At 45.6% G+C, this 24,471-nt stretch overlaps 1 protein-coding gene and 1 long non-coding RNA gene across 2 annotated transcripts in view; both read left to right on the forward strand.

Moving 5' to 3' along the window:
• The window catches only part of LOC146425378 (uncharacterized), a 517,591-nt gene that overhangs the window by 10,982 nt on the left and 482,138 nt on the right, over nucleotides 1-24,471 (forward strand). The window lies entirely within an intron of this gene.
• On the forward strand, nucleotides 1,251-6,184 carry LOC146425380 (uncharacterized). The gene is made up of 2 exons (XM_085041443.1): nucleotides 1,251-1,496; nucleotides 4,698-6,184. The coding sequence occupies exons 1-2, from the start codon at nucleotides 1,251-1,253 to the stop codon at nucleotides 6,123-6,125; spliced, it is 1,674 nt and encodes a 557-aa protein (XP_084897569.1). The 3' UTR covers nucleotides 6,126-6,184.

A 24,471-nucleotide genomic window follows, 5' to 3' on the forward strand; every position in this document is an offset into this window, starting at 1 on the left:
GAATCGGGAAAAGGAGTGGGAGAAATTGAGCATCCCGCTCCGGGCATGCTTGCTGTGGGCGCAGATCCACCCAGCTTGCCCCCGCCGGGAAAGTGCAAAGTGTTAGGAGCGCAGGGATCTTTAACGAAACACTGTACTACATCTGATTTAAACCCTGTTAGTACACCGGGCTCTGAAGAGTGGCCCAGCGCACCTCCCCCGCCTGCTGAAATTTGTGTTCCTGTCAGACAGGCTCTTCAGAGCGATTCTCGATTATTTGGCAAGCGTAGATTTAATTGGAAAGGCGTTGCAGAAAAAGCTGTACAAGAAGGTAATATACAAATTGCAGAAACACTAACGTTGCTAAGTCGAGCTGAGCAAGCATTTCCTGTAGTTTTTGAACCGATAGAAGGGGGTGGGCAGCAAGCGACCCATGTTGCTACTGATTGGAAGCTGCTCACGCAGCTGCGTAGCACAGCTACTGAATCGGGTCTGCATGGTGAACCAACAAGAGTAATGTTGAATTATATTTGGGGAAATTATATACTGCGCCCAGAAGACATCAAAAATATTATTAAAATGATTATGACCCAGTCACAACAGCTGCTGTGGCAGGCTCACTGGCAAGAGCTGTGCCATCAGTCAGCAAGTCAGCCACGGGGGGAAAATGACCCCTTACAAGGGGTCATCCCAGAACAATTAATGGGCCAAGGCCGGTGGGCTACAATTATTGAACAATTGCAATTGGGTCCAGACATTTTAATAGAATCCATGCGAACTGCACGAGATGCTATTTTCAGAGTGCATACTACCCCCCCCACACCATCCTACATGTCTATTAAACAAGGAAGAGATGAGTCTTTTGCTAGCTTTGTTGATAAAGTCTCAGCTGCAATGCTGAATGCTGGGGTAGAACCGTGGATGTCAGGAGCATTATTGCGCCAGTGTGTGACAGAAAATTGTAACCAGCAGACGAAAAGTATTCTTGTCACGCTGCCCATAAATGCTACCCTGGAAATGATGTTAGAACATATGAGTCGTGTACCAGTAGGCACCCAGGCGTTTGTAGCAGAGTTAGTGACAGCTATGGGAGATAAGCTAGGAAAGAAATTAGCCCAAGCACAGTCTCAAGCCTTTGCTGCTTTAGGGCCACTGCGACCCCTTAGCTTGCCTGCAGGAGGGGAAAAATTAGGGAAAGGTATGAAGTGCTACCGTTGTGGGCTTGAAGGACACATAAAGAAGCAATGTAAAGATCCAGTCTGGTGTAAGAAATGCAACGATACCCACGCCACGCTAGCTTGTCGGCGATCGGGAAACGCGAAGAAGAGCGCGTCCAGCCGCCGCGCCCTGACACAAATAGCAGCTCCAGCCCTCACCCCCGCGACTATCCCACCACCTCATCCTTCATACACAACGACATCTCCGCCGATGAGCTCGCCCGCCGTCAATCCCTTCGATCAGCAAACATCCTCCGACCTGCCACCAAGGGAAGCCTCGGCCTGGACCTGGCAACAGCAGTAGGTGTAACAATCATCGATTTGCGCCCTGTAAAAGTTCCCACTAGGATTCAAGGCCCGCTCTGCATTAACAACGAACCTGTGGGCGCGCTTCTAGTGGGTCCTTCATCTGCTAGCATAAAAGGACTGTTCGTATTACCAGGAATAATTGATGCTGATTTTACAGGTGAAATTCACATCATGGTGCAAACTATGTTTCCCCCCATTTATATTCCTAAAAATACAAGACTAGCTCAACTCGTCCCGCTCCCGCAAATGGTCACACAGATGCAACAACACGAGGCACTCGTGGATCGCGGAGCCGGTGGATTTGGCTCTACAGGAGAACTTGCAATGTTAACAGTCCCATTAACAGAACGACCAGTTGTGGAAACTACTTGGACTCGGGGAGATATCTCCCAAACATTGCCAGCATTACTTGATACAGGTGCAGATATTACGATAATGTCTACCGCCTGTTGGCCAACTGAATGGCCACATCACCATACTTTGAGTGGAATTGAAGGTGTTGGGGGTTCAGTTTCAGTACAGTGGAGCTCTGATCCAATTCAAGTAGCCATCGAGGGCAGAGTGGCGACAGTCCATGTAACTATTATGCCCTTACCAAAAAGAGTGAATGCCTTAATTGGCCGGGATGTGCTAGACCAACTGGGACTTGTGTTAACCAATCAGCATTTTCCCCAGCGGTCGCTGTCGGATGGACTTTCCCGATCCAGCTCACATGGACTACAGACAAGCCTGTATGGATAGGGCAGTGGCCGCTAAAAGGGGAAAGTCTAGAACAAGCACAGCTTTTAGTGCAAGAACAATTGCAACAAGGACACCTGCGACCTTCCACGAGCCCTTGGAACACACCCATTTTTGTCATCAAGAAAAAATCCGGCAAGTATAGACTGTTACATGACCTGCGAGCAGTTAATGCACAAATGCAGGCAATGGGGGCCCTCCAGCCTGGATTGCCAAACCCTGCCATGCTTCCTGAGGGATGGCACCTGTTAATCATCGACCTGAAAGACTGTTTTTTTACAATTCCGCTGCATCCAGTGGACACTGCACGATTTGCTTTTACCCTACCAACAATTAACAGAGAAGCCCCTTTCTTGAGATTTGAATGGACTGTTCTGCCACAGGGAATGAAAAATAGCCCCACCTTGTGCCAACTGTTTGTAGCCAATGCGTTACAACCCATTCGTACAGCATGGCCTGGAACAGTGATTTATCACTATATGGATGACATTTTATTTGCCCAGGCCTCAGCCTTTACTAGCGAACAAGAAAATATGCTTCAACAACAATTAGGCAGACATGGACTAGCCATTGCCCCTGTAAAGATCCAACGTTCTCCTGTTTGGAAATACTTAGGATGGCAAATAACACAAGGGCATGTGAGACCACAAAAATTACAGCTTAACACACATGTGAAAACGTTACATGACGCACAGCGCCTCCTAGGCGATATTCAATGGTTACGTCCAGTTATTGGCATTTCAAACGATGACATTGATGCCTTGCGACCACTGCTACAAGGCACCGACCCAGCACGGACAGTACATCCAACCCTGCTGCAACAGCAGATTATTCAGAAAATCGGCACACAAATTGCACAACGCTGGGTTGATCGTTGCGACCCGGACATTCCAGTAGACCTTACAATTTTAAGCGGCGAAAAACAAATCCTTGGTGCACTTACACAGTGCAAAAATAAAAAGAGGGAGAATAAGGTGAAAATATTAGAATGGCTGTTCACTAGTATCCAGCCCAAAACTACAATTCAACAAAAGGTTGAAAACATAGCAGAATTGATCCAGAAGGGTCGCACCAGGATTTTACAGTTAACAAGCCAAGAGCCGGAAACCATTTACCTGCCGATGAAGCGACGAAACCTCGAGTGGTATCTTCAGCATTCACAAGCGCTGCAAATCAGCCTGCTGTCTCAAGCAGTGAAAATTAGGGTGGAGCCACTGCGATCTACCACCCTGCGTTGGGTGAGTAACCAAGATTGGATTACAATACCTAAAAGGAGTGAGCGCCCATTGCAAAACGCAGTGACAGTTTTTACAGATGCAGGACGGAAATCTCGACGCGCAGCAGCAACTTGGATGCAAGACGGCAAATGGCATCATCACATATTAGCTGCGAAAGAAGAAGATTCACTGCAAACCCTGGAACTGGCAGCAGTCGTTTGGGCCTTTGTGAACTGGCACACTACGGAGTTAAATGTAATTTCTGACTCCATGTATGTCACTGGCATAGTACAGCGTATCGAAGATGCCCGGCTCAAAGATTGCCAAAATAAACGACTGTTCGAACTATTGAGACAGCTGCAGGCTGCAATTTATCAGCGAGAATGCGCCTATGCTGTCATTCACATACGAAGCCACAAATGGTCAAAAGGCCTTGGGGAAGGCAATGAGAGAGCGGATCGTTTAGTTTCAGTAGTGGTGCCACTGAGCGAATTTGTTAAGGCCAGAGAAGCTCACAACACTTTTCATCAAAATGCCAAGGGACTCTTCCACCAATTTAAGATTACTATGGAAGAAGCAAGAGGCATTGTCAGAGCTTGCCCTAGTTGTAGCCATCATGGGCCAGGCCTAGGAATTGGAGTAAATCCACGAGGTTTAGGCCCTTGTGAACTTTGGCAGATGGATGTTACCCATGTCCCACAGTTTGGTCGATTAAAGTATGTGCATGTTACAATTGACACATACAGCAGATTTCTGTGGGCCACGGCTCAAGCAGGAGAAAGGGCCACCCATGTCATACGGCATTTGACAAGCTGTTTCGCAGTTATGGGAGTGCCGCAGCAGATCAAGACCGACAATGGGCCCGCATATATCGGCGAAAAAATGCGACAATTCTGTCAACAGTGGGGGGTCAAGCATGTAACAGGCATTCCCCATTCACCAACGGGACAAGCCATTGTTGAGCGAGCAAAACAGACTCTAAAACGATACTTAGACAAATTCAATGATGTTCGTGATGTTAGTGAAAAGCTAGCTAAAACATTGTTTGTGTTAAACTATTTGTGTATTTTTTCAGACCAGGATTCTCCTCCTGCACAAGTGCATGGCCGAGCTCCCGCTTCAGAGCATAAGGAACCCATGATGGTCATGTATCGTGACCCGTGCTCAGGCCTGTGGCGAGGCCCGGCAGAAGTGAAATATATAGGGCGCGGTTACATGTGTGTGCTTACATCCACAGGTACACAGTGGGTCCCTGCGAAGTGGACCAAAGCTGTTCCTCGTGCTGCTAGCGATCAAGGCTCTAATATCGGGCTCAGCCACGACCCTCATAACGAAGGTTGAAGAAAGACAGAACCTGTGGGTGACTTGGGCCAGTGCAACGCATAACCCAGAATTTTGCCTCAGTTTGCAATCAGCTACTGCACCATTTAAAACATGTTTAGTCGGTGTGCCTTTGTTCAGTTTTGAGGCGTTTAGCAATTATAGCACCTATCTTAAATGTTCTATAGCGAAAAGCACCTCTTGGTGTGCTGCAAACCTAATCAACCAGTTAAATACTACCTTGCCTTGGGACCCAGAGGAGTTGCATCTCTTGGGGTCCATGAAAATTGGTAACACCTCCAGCAATTGGACCCAAACATGCATTTGGTTTGGAAATAGACAACAAAACCCAACCCTAAGTTATTCTAACAAAGGCTGGACAAATGTCAGCCCGATAAATATAGCAGATTTTTCATACACTGGTAAAGGCGGCTATTGCGGAAGTAACAACACTGCTAATCAAAGTTTGGGTGCTTTGGGAGCTGAAATAAAGAAATCACCAATTACGATTTGGAACAACGGAACGCCAAAAGCGTTACCCCCATCTGTATTCTTAATATGTGGAGATAGAGCATGGCAAGGAGTCCCTCATAACATCTTTGGAGGGCCATGTTATGTAGGAGAACTAACTCTTTTAGCACCCAACCAGCGCATGTGGCTTAGCGTAGTCGCCGAGCCAAAACGCCAACGGCGCTCTCTGTCTCACCAACTAAATTCACGGTGCAAAGATGATGTTGAATTATGGTCAGTAACAGCTAAAGTGTTCACCTCCCTGTTTACCCCCGGAATAGCTGCTGCAAGAGCCCTCAGGCAAATTGAAAAACTTGCATGTTGGACAGTTAAACAAGCAAATGTTACTACTAATATCCTTTCCCAATTGCTGCTTGACCAAAAGAGTTTGCGACATGCCGTGCTTCAAAATCGAGCTGCTATTGATTTCTTATTATTAGCTCAAGGCCATGGTTGTAAAGACTTTGAGGGGATGTGCTGCTTTAATTTGTCAGATCATAGCAATTCCATCCATAAGCAATTAGAGTGGTTGAAAAAGCACACCTCCACAATTACAGTTGATGTCAATCCCTTAGACAAATGGTTGTCATCCCTGTTTGGAGGTCTGTCACCATGGTTGATACCCTTGCTTAAAGAAGGTCTACGTTGGTTAGTGATTCTTATATTAATAGTTATTGTAGTGAAAATTACTTATAAATGTGTTGTTAAGCAAATTAATCAAACAACTGATGGAATCTTGCTCGCCCAAAAGAGAAAAGGGGGAATTGTTACACAATGGCTTAAAGATCACGGACATGACTTATTAGAAGGATTGTGCGAGCAAGATCACTGTTAGGCTAAGTAGCACTTAGACCATGTACAGGCCGCAGCAGCTCGCTTCCCTTGGGAACGCTTCGTGAGAAAATATCAAAAATGCAGCTGTGTGAAGAATGTACGGGAGGAAACTTGTGATTAACAGAGAATGAAGGAAAACACCTTGTAGATGTGGGAATAGAGTGTGAAAGAAATGTAAGTTGTAAAGTTATATTGAATAGTCTAAACTACCTGTTAAGTACCTTTAGTTAAATATAGATTCTGTTAAAGTTAAGTAATAGTGAATTTAAATTCTATTAAGTTCTATTAGAGTTACAATTCTGTTAAATAATATTAAGTGATGTAAATGTTAAATTCTGTTAAGTTTTAAATTTTGTTAGAGTTAAGTTGTTAAAGTGATATCGATTTTAAATTCCATTATAGTTAAGTCCTATTTGTTGGTTTAAGATAAGATTTATTAAGATTAAGTTTTATTCATTTTCGGTGATATTAACTTTAAGTTGTAAATTTGTTAGTTTATATTATTGCACAAAAAGCTTTGCAGCTTTATATTTCTTAGTTAAAGTCAAATAATAATATCTACTATTTTCAAATATTTCATCTCACTTTATATAGTTGACTACAAAAACAGTAAAACATGATAAAACACTCTTCTTATTAATATTAGTCAAAGTTTGATGTTCTAAGAAATCCCTTTTACTTAGCACCTAAGCTCTGGCCAAGCTTTGGTCCTAATTAATTGGGAAACATGCCATGAGTCCCAAGAGTTTATAAAAGCTAAACCTTCTTCCAGGTAAACTTAGGGTCCTTGTCCAGAAAAGGTTCTCTAGGCTTTACCTGTGAAGTGAATGTTTTCAGTAATGACAATTCCTAGACCATGGCAACATATCTAAATAATTAGTGAAATTTCCTTAGGTAAATTTATAACAATTCTAATAATAAGAATTACTTATAGCAAAGCAAATTAATCTGATAACAGACAACGTCTGTTCTCACAAGCGAAACGGGGGAACTGTTGGAAAACGCAGTTTTCCAGCAAAACTCATGCTAACTGAGCAGGCCTGAGCAAGGCTTCAGCATTCCCAGGCCTCAGTAAAATTTCAACAAGCTACAGTGGCTTGTTTACCTGAGAATGTTCTGTGGGAAGAATGCCATGAGAAAGATTAGGGAGTCAGAAGTGTTATGAGAAAAGGATAAGGGAGTTAACAGGAGGATCCCTGAATGTGTGAGAACAGACTGCGGGTGTGTGTGTAACTATGAATAGTAACTTCTGTAACAGTATATAAGTTTCTCGTTTGGTGAAATAAAATGGAGCTTACTTTATATCTCATATTGAGACTGCCGTGAGTTCCCTCTCGTCGTTTCTCTTTAGTCTTGGGCATAGTGACCATGAAATGTTAGAGTTTTCAATACTGGATGAAGTAAGGAGGGGCACCAGCAGAACTTCCATCTTGGATTTTTAGTGGGCAGACCTTGGTCTGTTTAGGAGGTTGATTGACAGAGTCCCTTGGGAGCCAGTCCTGAAGGGCAGAGGTGTCCAGGAAGGCTGGATGTGTTTTAAAAAGGAATTGTTAAATATTCAGGAGCAGGCTGTCCCTATGTGTAGGGAGACAAGTAGTCAGGGAAAAAGACCAGCCTGGTTGAACAGAGAACTTAGGCTGGAACTTAGGGAGAAAAAGACAATCTATCGTCTCTGGAAGGAGGGTCAGATAACTTGGGAGGACTGCAAGGATATTGTGAGGTTGTGTAGGGAGAAGATTAGAATGGCCAAAGCCCAACTAGAACTTGATTTGGCCACTACAGTTAAAAACAACAAAAAGCATTTCTATAAATACACTGACAGCAAAAGGAGGGTCAAGGAGTGTCTCCATCATTTGTTGAATGCAGAGGGTAGTGCATGTGGCAGGACGTTCCCCCCCTCCTCTCTCTGCTCGGTTGCAGAAGATGGATGACTCCAGTTAGGTTAACAGCCTGGCTGGGGTTATCTGTTGGTGCCCAAAAGTCTAAAATCGCTACCCCGTAATTCATATTGTGGAATGAAGAGAGAATGTGGGAAAATAAACAACAATAATTTTGGTGACCACACAAGGCACACTTTTATCCTATAAAAACTCACGGGTTTTCACAAAAGGTAGAAGCTTTTCTAAATGGATACTGGAGCGTGAGGAAAGCCTCTCCCCAGAGTCTGGATGCAGCTCTGTGGTAACTTCTTGCAAGATTGAGAGCGGATTCTGATGTATCCCAGCACCAAAATTGGATTTTGGTTAGACCATTAGTTTCTTAAAATTATATTATTCTGGCTAGCTAATAATAATAAGAATAGGTACCTTTCTATAAATTGCAATCTTAGCTATTTTTATAGTTTTTACAAGCATTTATTCCATAATTGCATTTTAGCTACTATTGTTTTGGCAATTATGTCTTTATTGTGTGTGTATGTATGTCAATCTGCTCTATATTTGTGTGTTTGTTATTTTCTGTGTCTAATAAATGGTATTTTACATCATATTAGACTAATCAGCCAAATATCAAAGAACCCTGCAAACGAGACCAAGTCTTGAGGTGCTAGCTACCCTGATAGAAATCACTGCCTGTTGCTAGAAACCTGGCAAACAGCAGAAACTCATGAGACTCCTGTCTCCCATGCAAGACAGTGTAGTGTTAGGGGATGAGGAAAAGGCAGAGGTACTTAATGCCTTCCTTGCCTCAGTCTTCAATGTGGAATCTCCGGATTCCAGAACTCAGTTCGGAACCGTGGTCGACTGTTATCTGCGGCTCAGGCAGTGCCGCTTGCAGGGAGCGGGGGGAGACGGAGGAGGAGGGGGAGCAAAGCTCCCGGTGGATTGGCGGCACTCGGGAGACCAAGTTGTGGAAGCAGGAAACGCAGGCAATTTGGCTGGTGTTCCAGGGAGGTTTATTGAGGTAGCAGGGTGAGTAGAGGAGGGATGGAAGAGGACTGGAAGCAGCAACCAAAAAGCGGGGAACTGGGGTGTCCGTGGGGTTTTAAGGGAGGAGGAGAAGGGGAGGAGATAACTCGGGAGGACCAATGGGGATTACAGGATTCGGGATTGACACTGGGGTAGTCATATAGGGAAGAGGGAGTGGGATACAGAGTCTTTAAAATAACTAATCATAAAACACTAGTTCAGCAGACAAAGGAGAACAATCTAGAACAGTACCAAATACAGAACAGGGGAGGACAGAAGTGCGGGGCCAATGAGTGGCTGCACAGGTACATATTCATAACTCGTGTTGCAAGGCTGCTTGAGAGTGTCTCTCGTTGTCACGATAACCAAGAGGTTCTTTCATTCCCAAGACTCCATCTTAGGATTGTCTCCAAACAGCGGGCCAGGGGCGCTCAAATGTGCCAAGGCCACTGCAACACTTCAATATCAAGACCAGTTGTCCTCAGGATACCCAGCTCCCAGAGCTGGAAGTTGGTGATGAGGAGATGAGTGAAGGCCCCATAATCCAGGAGGAGATGGTTAGTGACCTGCTATGCCCACTAGATGCTCACAAGTCTATGGGCCCTGATGGCATCCATACCAGAGTAATGAGTAAAGAACTTGCCAAACCACTCTCAATCATTTACCAGCAGTCCTGGTTAACTGGAGAAGTTCCAGCTGACTTAAAATTAGACAATGTAACACCTATCTACAAGAAGGGTCAGAGGGATGATCCAAGGAGCTACAGGCCTGTCAGCCAAACCTTGGTTCCAGGCAAGGTTATGGAAGAGATCTTCTTGAGTGCAATTGCACAGCACATGTAGAACAACCAAGGGATCAGGACCAGCCAACATGGATTTATGAAAGGCATGTCCTGCTTGATGTCCTAGGTTGCAATATTGATGTAAAGTATTCTATTACCACCAGCTGTGGGCCATTAGCTGCTATCACCCACTCCGGATGGCAGGCAATGGGCCATCCTTAGCTATTATCACTTGCTAACGACCCACCCCGCATGACAGGCAATGGGCCATCAGGGACCCACCGTGTGACTCATGGACTTATCTCATCCCATTGTGAGATGCTCTGCCGAGGAGGGAGGAGCCAGGTGTTCCCACCTGGATATAACCTGGCCTTGGAACTGCCTGAGCTAGCCCTGTCTACTGGGTTCCCAGAGGACGAGAGCTACTACTAGATCTTCAGCTGGAGACTAGACCTTCACAGGATCACCGCTTCAACTGGACTACTTCAGTTGGGCTGCTACTACCACCCTAACAGGGTGTTAGGTTGTATCTGACTTTGTCAGTGCTTTTCCTTGTATTATTTCACTTATTTTTAATTTCAATCTTGACTTGTGATCTCCCACTGGTTTGTTTTCAAACCAACACACTTGACCAACCTGATCTCCTTCTATGACAAGGTGACCTGCTTGGTGGATGAGGGGAGGGCTGTGGATGTGGTCTATCTGTACTTTGGTAAAGTGTTTGACACTGTCTCCCTCAGCATCCTCCTAGAAAAACTGGCTGCTCATGACTTGGATGGGTGCACTCTTCAATGGGTAAAAACATGGCCCAGAGAGTGGTGGTGAATGGAGCTAAATCCAGTTGGTGGATTGTTGCTAGTGGTGTTCCCCAGGGCTCAGTTTTGGGGCCAATCCTGTTTAACATTGTGGTGGTTTTGATTAGCCCAAAACATCAGCAAAGTGTTTTTAACATCTAAGAAAAATTTAAGCCCCTCAAAAGCTATTCTAATAGACCTAGAAAAGTGTCTAAAAAGTAAAGTGTAGCACAAAAATAGCTCCTGTGTATCCTGAGTGCAAGTTCTAAAAGTTTTTACATCAAGTCCAGCAAAGCCAATCTCTAATAGCTCTGAAAATAATAAACATGCTGCCAGCCAAATTTAAACCAATTAAAAGTGCTAGTTACGCCTCTGTGAAAACATATTTAAGAAAAAATCAAAACAAAGCAAGCGCGCACTTCTTTCACTTTATAATTAGAGGAGGAGGAGGTGCAAGTAAAAATATGTAAAAAAAACCAGCATAGAGAGTACCAAAGTCAGTAAAAAAAAAAAAAAAAAGAAGTGCTCCAGTGCTTCCGGCACCAGAGCTAAAACTTTCTGCTAGCCATAGTAAAAGCTATGGGGGAGCCAGAAATTCCTCCTGCAGCCCATAGAGTCCATAAAGATACAAAAATACACCCACAGCTCTCTCCAGAGGAGGAGGTAGATGCCTAGAAAAAACTATAAACCAGTAAGAGTCTCATCTAAAAGTTAAAACTGCAAAAAGCCTTAACTGAGAAAGATAAGCCTTGCTCCTAGCATAAAAGCAGCCTAGCCTCAGCTCGGGAGAGTCTGCACAACACCTTATAGACAAAAAACTCATGTTACAGCAAAAATTCGAGCGAGATGTTGCTCATGAAATTAGACCCACGCCAAAAAAATTCCTAGAAAACTGTCTCTTGTAAAAAAGACCCCTAACTAAATAGAAAACCTCTTTCCCTAATTAAACTAACCAAAAAACCCCTCAACCTGCCCCCTGTCTGTGTTGCTAGTTTGCAAAAAAAGAAAAGGGGGGGGGTGAGTGCAGAAACTGCTTCTTAAAAAAGTAGAAGTAAAAGCAGAAAACTATCTAAAAAGAAAAAAAAACAAGTAAAAATAAAAAATATTTGTAATAAAAAAATTGTAATAATAAGTAAATTTAAAAATCTGCTCTGTAAACTAAAAAGAAACCCCACACCCTGCCCCCCCCACCTGGCTTGTAAATTATAAAAAAAAAAAAAAGTAAATACTATAAATTCGTAAAAGAAAAGAGAAAGTAAACAAAATAATGTATAAAAAATATATTTTTACCTTACATTTATCCTCCAATTCTGTTAAGTAATTAAACACTTTTTGCAACTTTAAACTTAAAACCTGTTTACCCTTTTCGTGCGTCCTCCTAGCAAAGTCCTGTCTCAAACCCATAACAAACATCTTTATTGATGATCTGGATGAGGGGATCGAGTGCACCCTCAGTAAATTTGCAGATGACACCAAGTTGGGTGGGAGTGTTGATCTGCTCGAGTGTAGGAAGACTCTACAGAGAGACCTGGACAGACTTGATAATTGGGCTAAGGACAACTGCACAAGGTTCAATAAGGCAAAGTGCTGGGTCCTGCACTTGGGTCACAGCAATCCCATGCAGCGCTACAGACTGGGGGAGGAGTGGCTTCAGGGCTGTTCGGCAGAAAGAGACTCGGGGGTGCTGGCTGACAGCTGGCTCAATATGAACCAGCAGTGCGCCCAGGTGGCGAAGAAGGCCAATAGCATCTTGGCCTGTTTCAAGAATAGTGTAGCCAGCAGGACTAGGGAAGTGATCGTCCCCCTGTACTCAGCACTGGTGAGGCCGCACCTCAAGTATTGCATTCAGTTCTGGGCCCTCACTTTAAAAGGGACATTGAAGTGCTGGAGCGTGTCCAGAGAAGGGCAACAAGGCTCATGAAAGGACTAGAGAACATGTCTTATGAGGAACAGCGGAGGGAGCTGGGTTTGTTTAGTCTCAAGAAGACGAGGCTCGGGGGGAACCTCACTGCTCTCTACAACTACCTGAAAGGAGGTTGTATGTAGTGAGGTGGGGGCCAGTCTCTTTTACCATGCCAGCAGCAAGAGGACAAGAGGAAATGGCCTTAAGCTGAGACAGAGGAGATTCAGATTAGATATTAGAAAAAGCTTTTTCACTGTTAGGGTGGTCAGGCGTTGGAATAGGTTGCTCAGGGAGGTGGTGGAGCAACCATCCCTGGAGGCGTTTAAGAGGTGTCTGGATCTGGAACTGGGTGATGTGGTTTAGTGGTTTAGGGGTAACAGTGGTAGTGCTGGGTTGACAGTTGGACTTCATGATCTTAAAGGTCTCTTCCAACCCTGACAATTCTAAAATTCAATGACTTTGGGGACACCACTGTTTGAGGTGTGGCTTGCTCAGGGGCTCCCCTGCTGCCTTTGCAGCAAGCTGGGAAGAGCAGCTCTTAATCCTCTATTCTTCATGTCTGCCCTTTCTCCAGAAGTGGACTTAAGCGAATAGTGTATCATTTGAATTAAGAGCAGTTTAGTTTAATAATTGAAACAAAATAAAATATAATACTAAGAATAATAGTAATGAAAAGGAGAGAGAGAAATAAAACCCATGAGAATGAACAATACAATTGCTCACCACCTGCTGACCAATGCCAAACATGTCCCCAAGCAATGATAAATGGCTCCCAGCTGAGTCCCCCCAGTTTATATAGTGGGCATGATGTTCTATGGTGTGGAATATCCCTTTGGCCGGTTTGGGTCAGCTGTCCCGGCTGTTCCTCCTCCCAGCTTCTTGTGCAGCTCCTCACTGGCAGAGCATGAGACACTGAAAAGCCCTTGACTCAGGGTAAGAACTGCTTAGTAACAACCAAAACATCAGTGTGTTATCAGCATTATTCTCATACTGAATCCAAAACACAGCACTGTACCAGCTACTGAGAAGAAAATTAACTCTATCCTAGTCAAAACCAGGACAGGGTGGTTCAAGGGGATAGTTATTGATCCAACTCTTGAAAGTCAATGACTCTGCACTCTCCCCCAGTTCTTTACTTCCCCTTACTGCTCTAGGCCTGCCCACCCTTGTCCCTTTTTAGATTTAGTAGGCAGCATTGTGTATTGTGTGGAAATGCACAGTGCCTGGGGGCTAGGATGCTTCCTAGATGCCGAACAAGAAAAGGAATCATTGATAGGTACTTGACCACAGATATGAAAGGAACAAGTAAAGCCATATTTGTTAGAAAAGTGGTATCCTCAGTACACTGTCAATTGAGCTGTAATTAAATTATCAGAGGCTTCCATGGCTAAGGAATTAATGGGCCGGGTTTGAAGCAGGACAGGTGTGAAGGGCAACATAGGAGAAATACAAAAGGGAGCCATTTGTACATTAACAGATGGCTTGTGGAGGGTGTTGATGTGGGTTACTTGGAAGTGAGAGGGTTGTCCCTGATGCCTCTCCACTGCACACCACTCCCAGGGACCCCCTTCTCCATCAGATTGTGTGGGTCCCTGCATCCTGGTAACACCATTGCATGTTTCTGATCTTTCCTTCTGTATGCAACGCCTGGCAGCTCTGCTCCCTGGAGCCTCTTCTCTGCCCATTTTTCTTCCTTTGTTTTACCATTTTGTTTTTGCTCGTGAGCAAGTGAGCCAGGTAACTGTAATCTCCAGAGAACTTGGTCTCAAAAAGTTTGAGGTTTGCTTTAAAAATTATTTTCTTTAACTGGGAAGTTTCATTGCAAATTTTCATCCTGCCTTTGTTCCTCTCTTTCATAGTCTTACTTGCTTGGCTTTGTGAATGTCCAACTGCCAATTAACGTTTCCCCCAATTCTGTCAGTTTCCTCGGCTGGTTGTGAATCCTGAATGAAGAGGAGCTGGGCTTGTATGCTCTGCATTTCAGAGAATTTTTTAAGGATTGGCCAGTGGTTTGCAGTCATACTCACCTGGGCTGTGGCCTGGACCAATCCCCCAGCTAAGCAGCATGATGGTAGTGATGCCTTAAAGCTGGTAAAAATAAGAGGCAGACACAGCAGTATAGGGAAAAAGAGTAAAAAGGGAAAAACCTTGGTTTTAATAGGATCCCAGGTGCACCCTCATCAAAGGTGGAATCATGCTGAGGAGCACACCCCATGTACAACGCATATACAATTTTATGGACCTTACAAATTAGCATATCTACCTAAAATCCCCCAATAAGAAACATAACAAATGAAGTACTTGTCTGTTGCGGTTTAGAGGATGTTGCAGCAGACTTTACCCTAGAGCTTTTCTACCCAGCCCGGTTCAGCGCCTCAGTGCTCCAAACCCTCTGTCCCAGGGCTGGACACTGCGCTCTCACCGGCCGGGGAGCCATATGGCTAGCTCTGGTTCGTCTGCTTCCACAACCGGCGGTGATAAAGGAGGCGAGGAGGGTCTATGCGTTGTGTCCATGGAAGATGTTTATTCACATGGTGCAGCAGAGGCCAACGACCTCCCCGAGGCAGAGATGCCTCGAGGGCGAAGGCCTCACATGCTCAGCACACGTGGAGCATAGACACACGTGGAGCATAGACGGTAAGATGGCGGAGGGTAAGGGGTTTTATAGGGAAACAGAGAGGGCAGGGACAGCACACAGGCCCAGTGACCTCTGGGTACAGGGGAGGTACAGGGGCGGAGTTAGGAGTACAGGAACCAATAGGGGAAACCCGAGGGAGTGGCCAGGGCCACGTGGGGTTAGGGTACAGGAACCAATAGGGAAAACTGGGGGCGTGGCTAGGACTGTGTGGAGTAGGGAAGGTAGGACAATAGGTGACAAGTACAGTCGTTAAGAAAGGGGTTTGGGGAACCTGCAGCTATTACCACAATATTTCCCCATTTTTTACTAAATTAAAGAGGGAAAGGCTTTTCCTAAAAACTTTCATAGCAAACTTTTAAACAACAGGAAAATGGTAAAACAACATAACGTAAAGCAATAACAAAATTAGTTTTGCTGTGAGTATAGGGAAAACGATGATGCAGCTGGCTGATTTTGATGTTGGAATTCAGTACAGGCTGAATTTTCGGACTGCAGTCATGTTTGTAGTCTGTTTTTCTTTTGCTGGGGCTGCTAAGATGAAGGCAGGGTTTGCAGCAGCAACGGCGTTGTCACTGAAGTCTTTCTCAGCTTAGGAGAGGGAGAAAACTTTGGACGCAGCGCAGCTCCGCTGGGTGACACACAGCTCTTCCCTGCTGTGGCTCTGCTGGGTCTGGAACAGTTTCACTAGGCTCTAGCACGGCCGGACGGCAGCACAGCTTCAGGGACTGCTCTGGCGCAGCTCCACTAGGCTCCGGGGGCAGTGTCTGCTGCGGGGAGCTAGAGGTGCAGCTCCACTGGCTCTTCCGAGCCTGCCGCGGGCAACTGGAGGTGCGGCTCCGCTCCCAGCCAGGCCATAGCTGCTTCTGGCTGAGAGGGAATACCTGAGAGGATGGGAGGAGGGGCCCACACCGAAGGGAAACACTCAGATGGGGAGGGATCCGCGCCTGAAGGGAGTGCCCACCGACGCGGGGGGAGGGGCTACAACGGAACACGAGGGATGCAGGGGGCGGGGCTTCGGCAAGCCCGGGAAAATTTCAAGGGGAAGAAGACAACATGGCGTGCCTGACCATGCGGCCGGCGCCATATTGGAAAACACGTGGAGTCAGCTCGGCTGAGGTTTGGGGCACAGGAAAGGAAGTTAGCAGGGATCTCGAGTTAGAGTGGCCAGTTCTAACCCGGGAAAGGGACAGGAGAGGCTGAAAAGCGTACGATCAGCTCTCTCCTGAGGGACAGAGGGGGAGCACGAGCTGGTGGAGGAGGGGGTGCTACCAACACATGGCTAGCACCATGTTGGGGGATACATGCAGGGGAAGGTGGTTATTAGGGAGAGAACAAGGGTTTTTCACTGCCAGATAACTAAATAAAACAAAACACAGTTTAGTTTACTTTATCTCTCGCGCGCAAAAACTTCCCACACAACAGCTGATTCCCCATTCCTTATAAAATATGTCTAATTTTATAAGAAAAACGTCTCCCAAAATGGGGACACAAAACTTAGGTCTCCCCTTGTTAGAAGTGGGTTTTTTCTTGTCGAGATTTCGCATGGAGCGCGACTCCCTTCACCTCGACAAGACACCACCTCTAACCCTCCACCCACCCCGAGGCAAAAAGAACAAACTAAAAAGAAAAAAGGGACCCCCGTACCAAGCCGACCAGGCCTTCACTGGCTCCCCTCCCAAGGGGCTTTCCAGAGGGCTTACCAAGCACGGAGAATCAAAAAAAAGCACTCGGGATGGTCCACCGCCGTTCGGCCGACCTCTTTGAAAAGCGCGACTTTTTTCCAGAGGCTACCGGCCGCCCCTTCGGTCTTCTTGCTGAATGCAAGCTTCTCGTCGGGGAAATGGCTTCCCAAATGCGACTACTCCCCTGCCGCAGTTGCGGCTGCAGGGGGACGCTTTCCAGGGTGGCTTCTGCCCCACGTTGGGCGCCATTTGTTGCGGTTTAGAGGATGTTGCAGCAGACTTTACCCTAGAGCTTTTCTACCCAGCCCGGTTCAGCGCCTCAGTGCTCCAAACCCTCTGTCCCAGGGCTGGACACTGCGCTCTCACCGGCCGGGGAGCCATATGGCTAGCTCTGGTTCGTCTGCTTCCACAACCGGCGGTGATAAAGGAGGCGAGGAGGGTCTATGCGTTGTGTCCATGGAAGATGTTTATTCACATGGTGCAGCAGAGGCCAACGACCTCCCCGAGGCAGAGATGCCTCGAGGGCGAAGGCCTCACATGCTCAGCACACGTGGAGCATAGACACACGTGGAGCATAGACGGTAAGATGGCGGAGGGTAAGGGGTTTTATAGGGAAACAGAGAGGGCAGGGACAGCACACAGGCCCAGTGACCTCTGGGTACAGGGGAGGTACAGGGGCGGAGTTAGGAGTACAGGAACCAATAGGGGAAACCCGAGGGAGTGGCCAGGGCCACGTGGGGTTAGGGTACAGGAACCAATAGGGAAAACTGGGGGCGTGGCTAGGACTGTGTGGAGTAGGGAAGGTAGGACAATAGGTGACAAGTACAGTCGTTAAGAAAGGGGTTTGGGGAACCTGCAGCTATTACCACAATACTTGTCCCCCTATTCTAATTATCCCCCCCTGTGGGAAGCACAGATTCTTTCCCATGGGAATTTTTCTCTTCTTCTTCCTGTGTTCTGAAAACAAAGATAAAGTTTAGATGTTATTGAAACGGTCTCTGGAAAGATAGTCAATTCAAGCCTGGCCAATCGGCCTAGGGGGAGGTTTTGTATTGACCCAATCCAGATGATCTGTGAATGTCTATATAAGTTTTGAAATTAATTAAATAAACTCAGACATTCGTCATATTCGACTCGGCTCGGTTCCTTCACTCTGCTAGGGGTTCAACAGCGACACTCCCCAAATGAGACTACAGCCTAGTTTACAAAAATATGTTCCAGAGAGAAGGTCCCATCCACGGTTGGAGCCTCTAGTTCTGAGATATTAGGGATGTTTCATCTTCCCCAGAGATCCCCGAACTAGGCTAAATATCAGAGTACAAGGGTTATGGACATGTAGGGCTAAGGTACAGGGAGTGAAAGGTACAAGGAGAGGCAAAGGGTATAAAATGTATAAAAAGTGTATAAAAAGAAAAGACAAAAAACATCAGGCATAATTTCTCCCCTTTTTAGAGACTAACAAGACTTTATCTTGTCTAGTCTCTATACTACACTAACCACAGCACTGGTTTACACAACCAGCTATAGCAAGAATAATAACTACAATTACAACTATTATAAATGCTTCTTTTATCCAGGCCCCCTTTGGTAACCATGAAGTGAGACTGTGGAGATATGGTTTAATTTCAAGGCGTAATTTCTGGAACCCACTTCATACAGAATTTCAGGACCCTTCCAAATTTCTTCCAAACCTTCCTTATTTTTCAATGGCCAGTTACCACATCCATCTAGAGGTGGTAACTGGGTGCAGATCCAGCAATTGCTCATATTAAGAGCTCTGGATACATTTTGGATCACAGTGTTGTGCAACTTCTGGCCGAGCCTTGAGTCATGGTTACCAATTGGGCAAACAACAGACATGTAAAGAAGAATTTAAACCACATCAGCTTGATTTGTATCAGTTTCTGTCTTCTCGATGGTCTCAGGGGCAGAAGCTTTCTTCATTTTGGAGTGGTGGATCCACGGTCTTTTCCCAGCAACCTTTTCCAGAAGTGAGGGTGGTCAGTAAAACTTGGAATGGTCCCTTCCATTTAGGTTGGAAGGGGTCGCTGTCCCACCACTTGATGTAGACCCAGTCTCCAGGCTGAAATGGGTGAGCAGGGGTGTCCAATTCCATAGGTTTGGACAGCACGACGAATTTCTGGAGCTTCTGCAAAGTGGACCTTAAAGCTGTTAAGTATTTCTGTAAATCAATTTTTCCCCTCATGTGAATTTCCCCCGGGATATGGGGAACATTATATGGTCTGCCATATAAGATTTCATAGGGACTTATATTGTCCCTCCGCTTTGGTTGTATGCGGACCTTAAGTAAGGCTATAGGCAAAGCCTGAACCCATGTCATAGATGTTTCTTGGCAGGTTTTACCAATCTGGGCCTTGATGATTCCATTCATAGGTTCAACTTTGCCACTTGCTTGGGGCCTGTATGGTGTATGCAAGTCCCAAGTAAGTCTCAGAATCGTGCTAACATCCCTGACCACCGTTGCAACAAAATGTGGTCCCCTATTTGATGACATTCCCAAAGGAACCCCAAACCTTGGAATTATATGGTTGAGCAAGGCTTTCACTACTTCCTTTGCTGCATTGGTGCGACAGGGATAAGCTTCAGGCCATCCACTGAACGTATCAACCAACACCAACACATATTTGTATCCTTCCTTACGTGGCATTTCAGCAAAATTTATTTGCCAGTAATCTCCCAGGAGAGGCCCTGCCTTGGTTACTCCTAACACTACTCTCTTGCTTGTGTCAGGGTTGTTTTTGCAACAGGTTTCACACTTGCTTGTTATAGACTGTACAATATCAGTCATCCTTCTGTTTATTACTACTTTCTTCAGATGTTTTAAAAGGTTTTCTGTTCCCCAGTGGGTACTCTCATGTTCCCTCTGTGCTATTTCTCGAAGGAGCAGGGGTGGGACTTCAACCTGGCCTATCGGTGTAACAGCCCACCCACACTCTTTAATCTCGGCCTTAAGAAATTTAATTAATTTGTGGTCACTCTGATCATATTTTGGAGTAAACCCTGTCAGATCTACTTCTTTCTGTGGTACTATTGCAAGTATGCCTTTTTCTGCTATTCCTCTTGCCATTTCATCAGCAAAGCGATTTCCCACTTCAGGAGTTGTCTTTCTCTTTTGATGACTTCTGCAATGCAGGACAGCTATTTCTGTAGGCTTCCAAATGCTCTGCAGGAGTACAAGGATTTGTTTTGTATGTTTAATGCCATTACCTTGAGCAGTCAGCAGGCCACGTTCTTCCCAGATAGCTCCATGGGCATGAACAACACTGAAGGCATATTTGGAATGAGTCCATATGTTTACCTTCTTTTCCTTGCTCAATTCTAGAGCTCTGGACAGTGCTATCAGTTCCCAATCTGGCTTCTTCAGAGGCACATCCTTCAGCTCTGGTCTGCTGGAATAGGTCTCTTCTATTGTCTGCAAACAGTCATGCTCAGGCACGTCATCAAGTAATGTGGATGACAAAAACATTGCAGGGTTTACAGCAGATGTTGCTTTTAGGGTAACATCGTCCTGTTCCAACAACACAGATTGGTATTTGAGCATTCTGCTAGGGGATAACCAGTGTCCCCTCTTTTGCTCCAGCAGAGAGATCACAGCATGGGGTACATACACGAAAATGTGCTGCCCAAGGGTGAATTTACAAGCCTCCTGTATTAGGATGACAGTTGCTGCCACAGCTTTCAGATACCCAGGCCACCCTTGGCTATCATTGTTTAGCTGTTTTGAAAGACATGTGCCAGCTCTTCGCTGGTCCTCATGGTGCTGTGCCAGTACCCCTAGAGCAACATTCTGCTGCTCATATGTAAAAAGTCCAAAGGGCTTAGTTAGGTCTGTGTGGCAAGAGGTTCCCCCCCCTTCTCTCTCTCTTTCTGCTCTGTTGTGGAAGATAGATGATTCTAATTGGGTTAACAGCCTGGCAGGTGTTATCTCTTGGTGCCTGAAAGTCTAAAGCCTCTGATCGTAACTTATATTTTGGAATGAAGAGAGAAGGTGGGAAAACACCTTACTGACCACACAAGGCAAGCTTTTATCCTATAAAAACTCAAGGAACTATCCCAGAGGTAAAGGTTTCTTACACACGCTCTGAAGATGTGTGGAGAAGCTTCTCCCAGGAGTCTGGACGCAGACTCTGTGGTTACTTTTCTGGGAATTGGGTGAAAAGACTTTTGACGTATTTTCCACCACCAATTGGCAGGTAAGATACATTGAATTCTTAAGTTTTTATTTTTCTTGCTAGCTAATAATAATAAGTACCTTTCCATAATTGCATTTCAGCTATTATAGCTTTGCAATTATGTCTTTATTGTGTGTTTGTATGTTAATCTGTTCTATGTTTGTATGTCTGTTTATTTTCTGATTCCAATAAATGGTAATTTCTATCATATTAGACTAATTGGCCCAATATCAAAGACCCTTGCAAATGAGACCGAGTCTTGGGGTGCTGGTCTCCCTAATAAAAATCACTGCCTGTTGCTAGAAGCCTGAGCAAACAGCAGAAATGCATAAGGCTCCTGTCTCCCCTGTAAGACAGTCTGGCAGCCCCAGAGCTGGAGCAGACACCAAGGAATTCTTTAGTTGTGTTAATTTAGCCCTTGCTTTCTCTGTCCAGTTAATGGTTCCTTTCTCAGCTGCCTTAAGGGCTTCATATAAAAGTTTTTCTTGTTTTCCCCAGTCCTCTAGTTCTTTTGACAGCTGATGTCCAAACATAGTTGGGCTATTCTTGAACCCTTGGAGTTGCACTGTCCAGGTGAGCTGAGTCTTCCTGCCTCAGGATTTTCCCACTCAGAAGCAAAGATTTCTTGAATACTTGCACTTATAGAAATCCAGGAAAAGGCATCCTTGAGATCTAAAACTGTGAACCACCCTAGTTCATTTGTCAGTGTGGTCTGAAAAGTATAGGAGTTTGGTACAACTGAATCTATGTCCTCTGTGATTTTGTTAATTGCTCTTGAATCCTGCACTAATCTGTAACTTTTACCATCATCTGTCTTTACTGGCAGGATGGGTTTTCTCAGTTTAAATTTTAAAGGTTGAAAGAAAGGCCTTGTTTCACTTATCCCTGTGGCACCATTCACATTTACAATGCTTTGAATCAGTTTCCCCTCAGCCTGCCTCAAAGGTGCTTTTAGGACAGTCTCCTTTCTTGGTTAATCTTTTTTAGATCTGGTGGGTTCAGTTACCGGACTAGCAGCCCCTATGGCCTTCCGGGTTACCTTTCCCCCCTTCTTCCCGGTAAACCTGCTGGCTGCTGTGACTACAGCCCCAGCCCCAGTCTCTTCCTCCTCGGAGCTATCTGCACTGAATTCATCGGGCTCACTTTTAATTGCGGCTATTTTCCCCTCAGCCCTGTCACTGACCGCACAGGGAAGCAGGTGCTGCATTCCGGCCCCACCTTCCCCAGCCTGGGAGGGGTCGGGTACAGCATCAGATGCTCTTCTCTCCCCGCTTGACTTGCCTCCACTCCTCCCCTGCCTCCGCCCTCAGGGGGGCCAGTGGGTGGTAACCAGCCACCATACAATTTTATGGACCTCAAAAATTATCATATCTACCTAAAATCCCCCAATAAGAAACATAACAAATGAAGTACTTGTCCCCCTATTCTAGTTAACACCCTCCCCAAGTGAGACTACAGCCTAGTTTACAAATGTATGTTCCAGAGAGAAGGTCCCATCCATGGTTGGAGCCTCTAGTTCTGAGATAGTAGGGATGTTTCGTCTTCTCCAGAGAACCCCGAACTAGGCTAAATATCAGAGTACAAGGGTTATAGACATGTAGGGCTAAGGTACAGGGAGTAAAAGGTACAAGGAATGGGAAAGGGTATAAAATGTATAAAAAGGGTATAAAAAAGGGTATAAAAAAGGGTATAAAAAAGGGTATAAAAAAGGGTATAAAAAGAAAAGACAAAAACCTCAGGCATCTGTGGAACAATACTTGGATAGGAAGCCTCCAAAGGAGTCCTGTGTGCTGCAAAAGTGCAATTAGTGATTCAGCTGGAAGTGCTTTTTAGTCAATGTCCCAGGCCAGGGCTGATATCAACCCTGTGATTCCTCTTGTTGGAAGTGAACAAAGATGCAAAGCCCTTTATGCAAGAGCTGAGGTGATAATCCAGATCTCTTGGCCTCAGTCCATTTGGGGTAATTGCGTTCTCCCTGGGGAGTGTTTTCAACCCATTCTTGTCAGATGCATTGCTGCCACTTTCTGTGCTATGGCAATACTTCAGCCATGTCTGAAGCAATTCTTATCACTGTTCAAGCTTAGAGCCTTTTGAGAGCTTTCTCTGAAAGGTAGTGTGCTAGAGCAGGGAATTGGTGGAGGGGTTTAAATATATGTATATTTACATATACACATGCTACATTAACTGGGGCTTGTTCTGCTCGTAAACTCTCCAAAAAATAACTCTGGCGATTAGCAGGCACAGCTGATAGATCTTCCAGGTGGGACCTCTCCTGGGACAGCAGTGCAGGTTTACATGCTGGCTGTATAGGTGACATTAAGCAGAAACATTCTGGGTACCTTCATTATTGTTTTAAGGACTGATGAACCAGTAAGCTAGTGTGGCAGTGCCTCCCCACATCACAGTGTAAAGGTTGTGCTTCTGGGGTATCAGCAGCATGGCTGATCAGCCACCTGCAGCACTCTGCATACTCCTGCTGTGGCTCTGGTAAGAGCTGTATTGCACTGCCGGTGGTACCACAGCGTGGTAGCCTGTGCAGGAAGGGAAGCTGGGGAGTAGGGACTGTCTCTAAGCAGCTTTTTCTGATCATGCCCGTGGCTGGGGAAATGTCAGACCTGGTTTTGGGGAGGCTGATATCATCGCAGTTTTTAGGACCTGCTGGGCACGAGGACCTAGACCCGCCCCCCCCCCCCCCCATCCCCAGTGCAATCTCCATTAGTCTTTAATTACAGCACTGGGAGCACTGGGAGCCCAGAAAAGGAGTCTTAAACAACGTTTTAGTGATGGTTTTGGCAGACCTTTTTGAGATTTCTGTTAAGTAGTTGACGTTTTCCCTGTTTATTGTAGCCTGGGAAATGCTGCAGCATTGGATTTGGCTTGGTCTGTTCGGGTGCCAGCACACCCACTCAAGTACTGGCAAAGTCTGTGTGGTAGACCAATGGTATAGCTGCAGTGGGTAGAAAAGAAAAAAGCTGAGGATGCAGAAAGGACTTTTTCCCTCTAAAATCTGGGAAAGGAGGACAGTGGCAGCAACCATAGCAGCCCTCTCTGGGGAATAAACTATGCATGTGTCCCCTCCCAGGATCTTGCCCACTCCCATCCCTTTGATGGGGTGTTAAGATCCAATTATTAAGGTTCTTTGGAAATACCTCTGCCTGAATTAAGGTGCAAACAAGACCATATGCAGTCAATAGTATGGGTTTATTTGATAGTAAATGAGAGAGAGAGCGAGAGAGAGGAAAAGAGAGAAAAGGAGAAATAGGAAAAGAGGTGGGGGGGACAGAAAGAGGGGGACAGAGACAGAATAAAGAAAATACCACCATCTGTGGATCCCAAACGATGTTGTGTTGATCCTCTCCAGCTGGTCTTCTTGGTGGTGATGGTCCCCCCAAAAAGCATAGAATGCCATGGGTTAATATACACTCAGGCTAGGTGGCAATGTCCAGGCAT

The sequence above is a fragment of the Lichenostomus cassidix genome, chromosome W (genome assembly GCF_008360975.1).
Source record: "Lichenostomus cassidix isolate B80296 chromosome W, HeHo_3.0, whole genome shotgun sequence".
In the NCBI taxonomy this organism is placed as follows: Eukaryota; Metazoa; Chordata; class Aves; order Passeriformes; family Meliphagidae; genus Lichenostomus; species Lichenostomus cassidix.

Bases quoted from the DNA above. Each gene is read 5' to 3' on its own strand.
- LOC146425380 (XM_085041443.1), top strand. From the start codon at position 1,251: ATGCAACGATACCCACGCCACGCTAGCTTGTCGGCGATCGGGAAACGC. The intron at 1,497-4,697 runs GTAGGTGTAACA...TTACATCCACAG, and splicing joins GCCTGGACCTGGCAACAGCA to GTACACAGTGGGTCCCTGCG.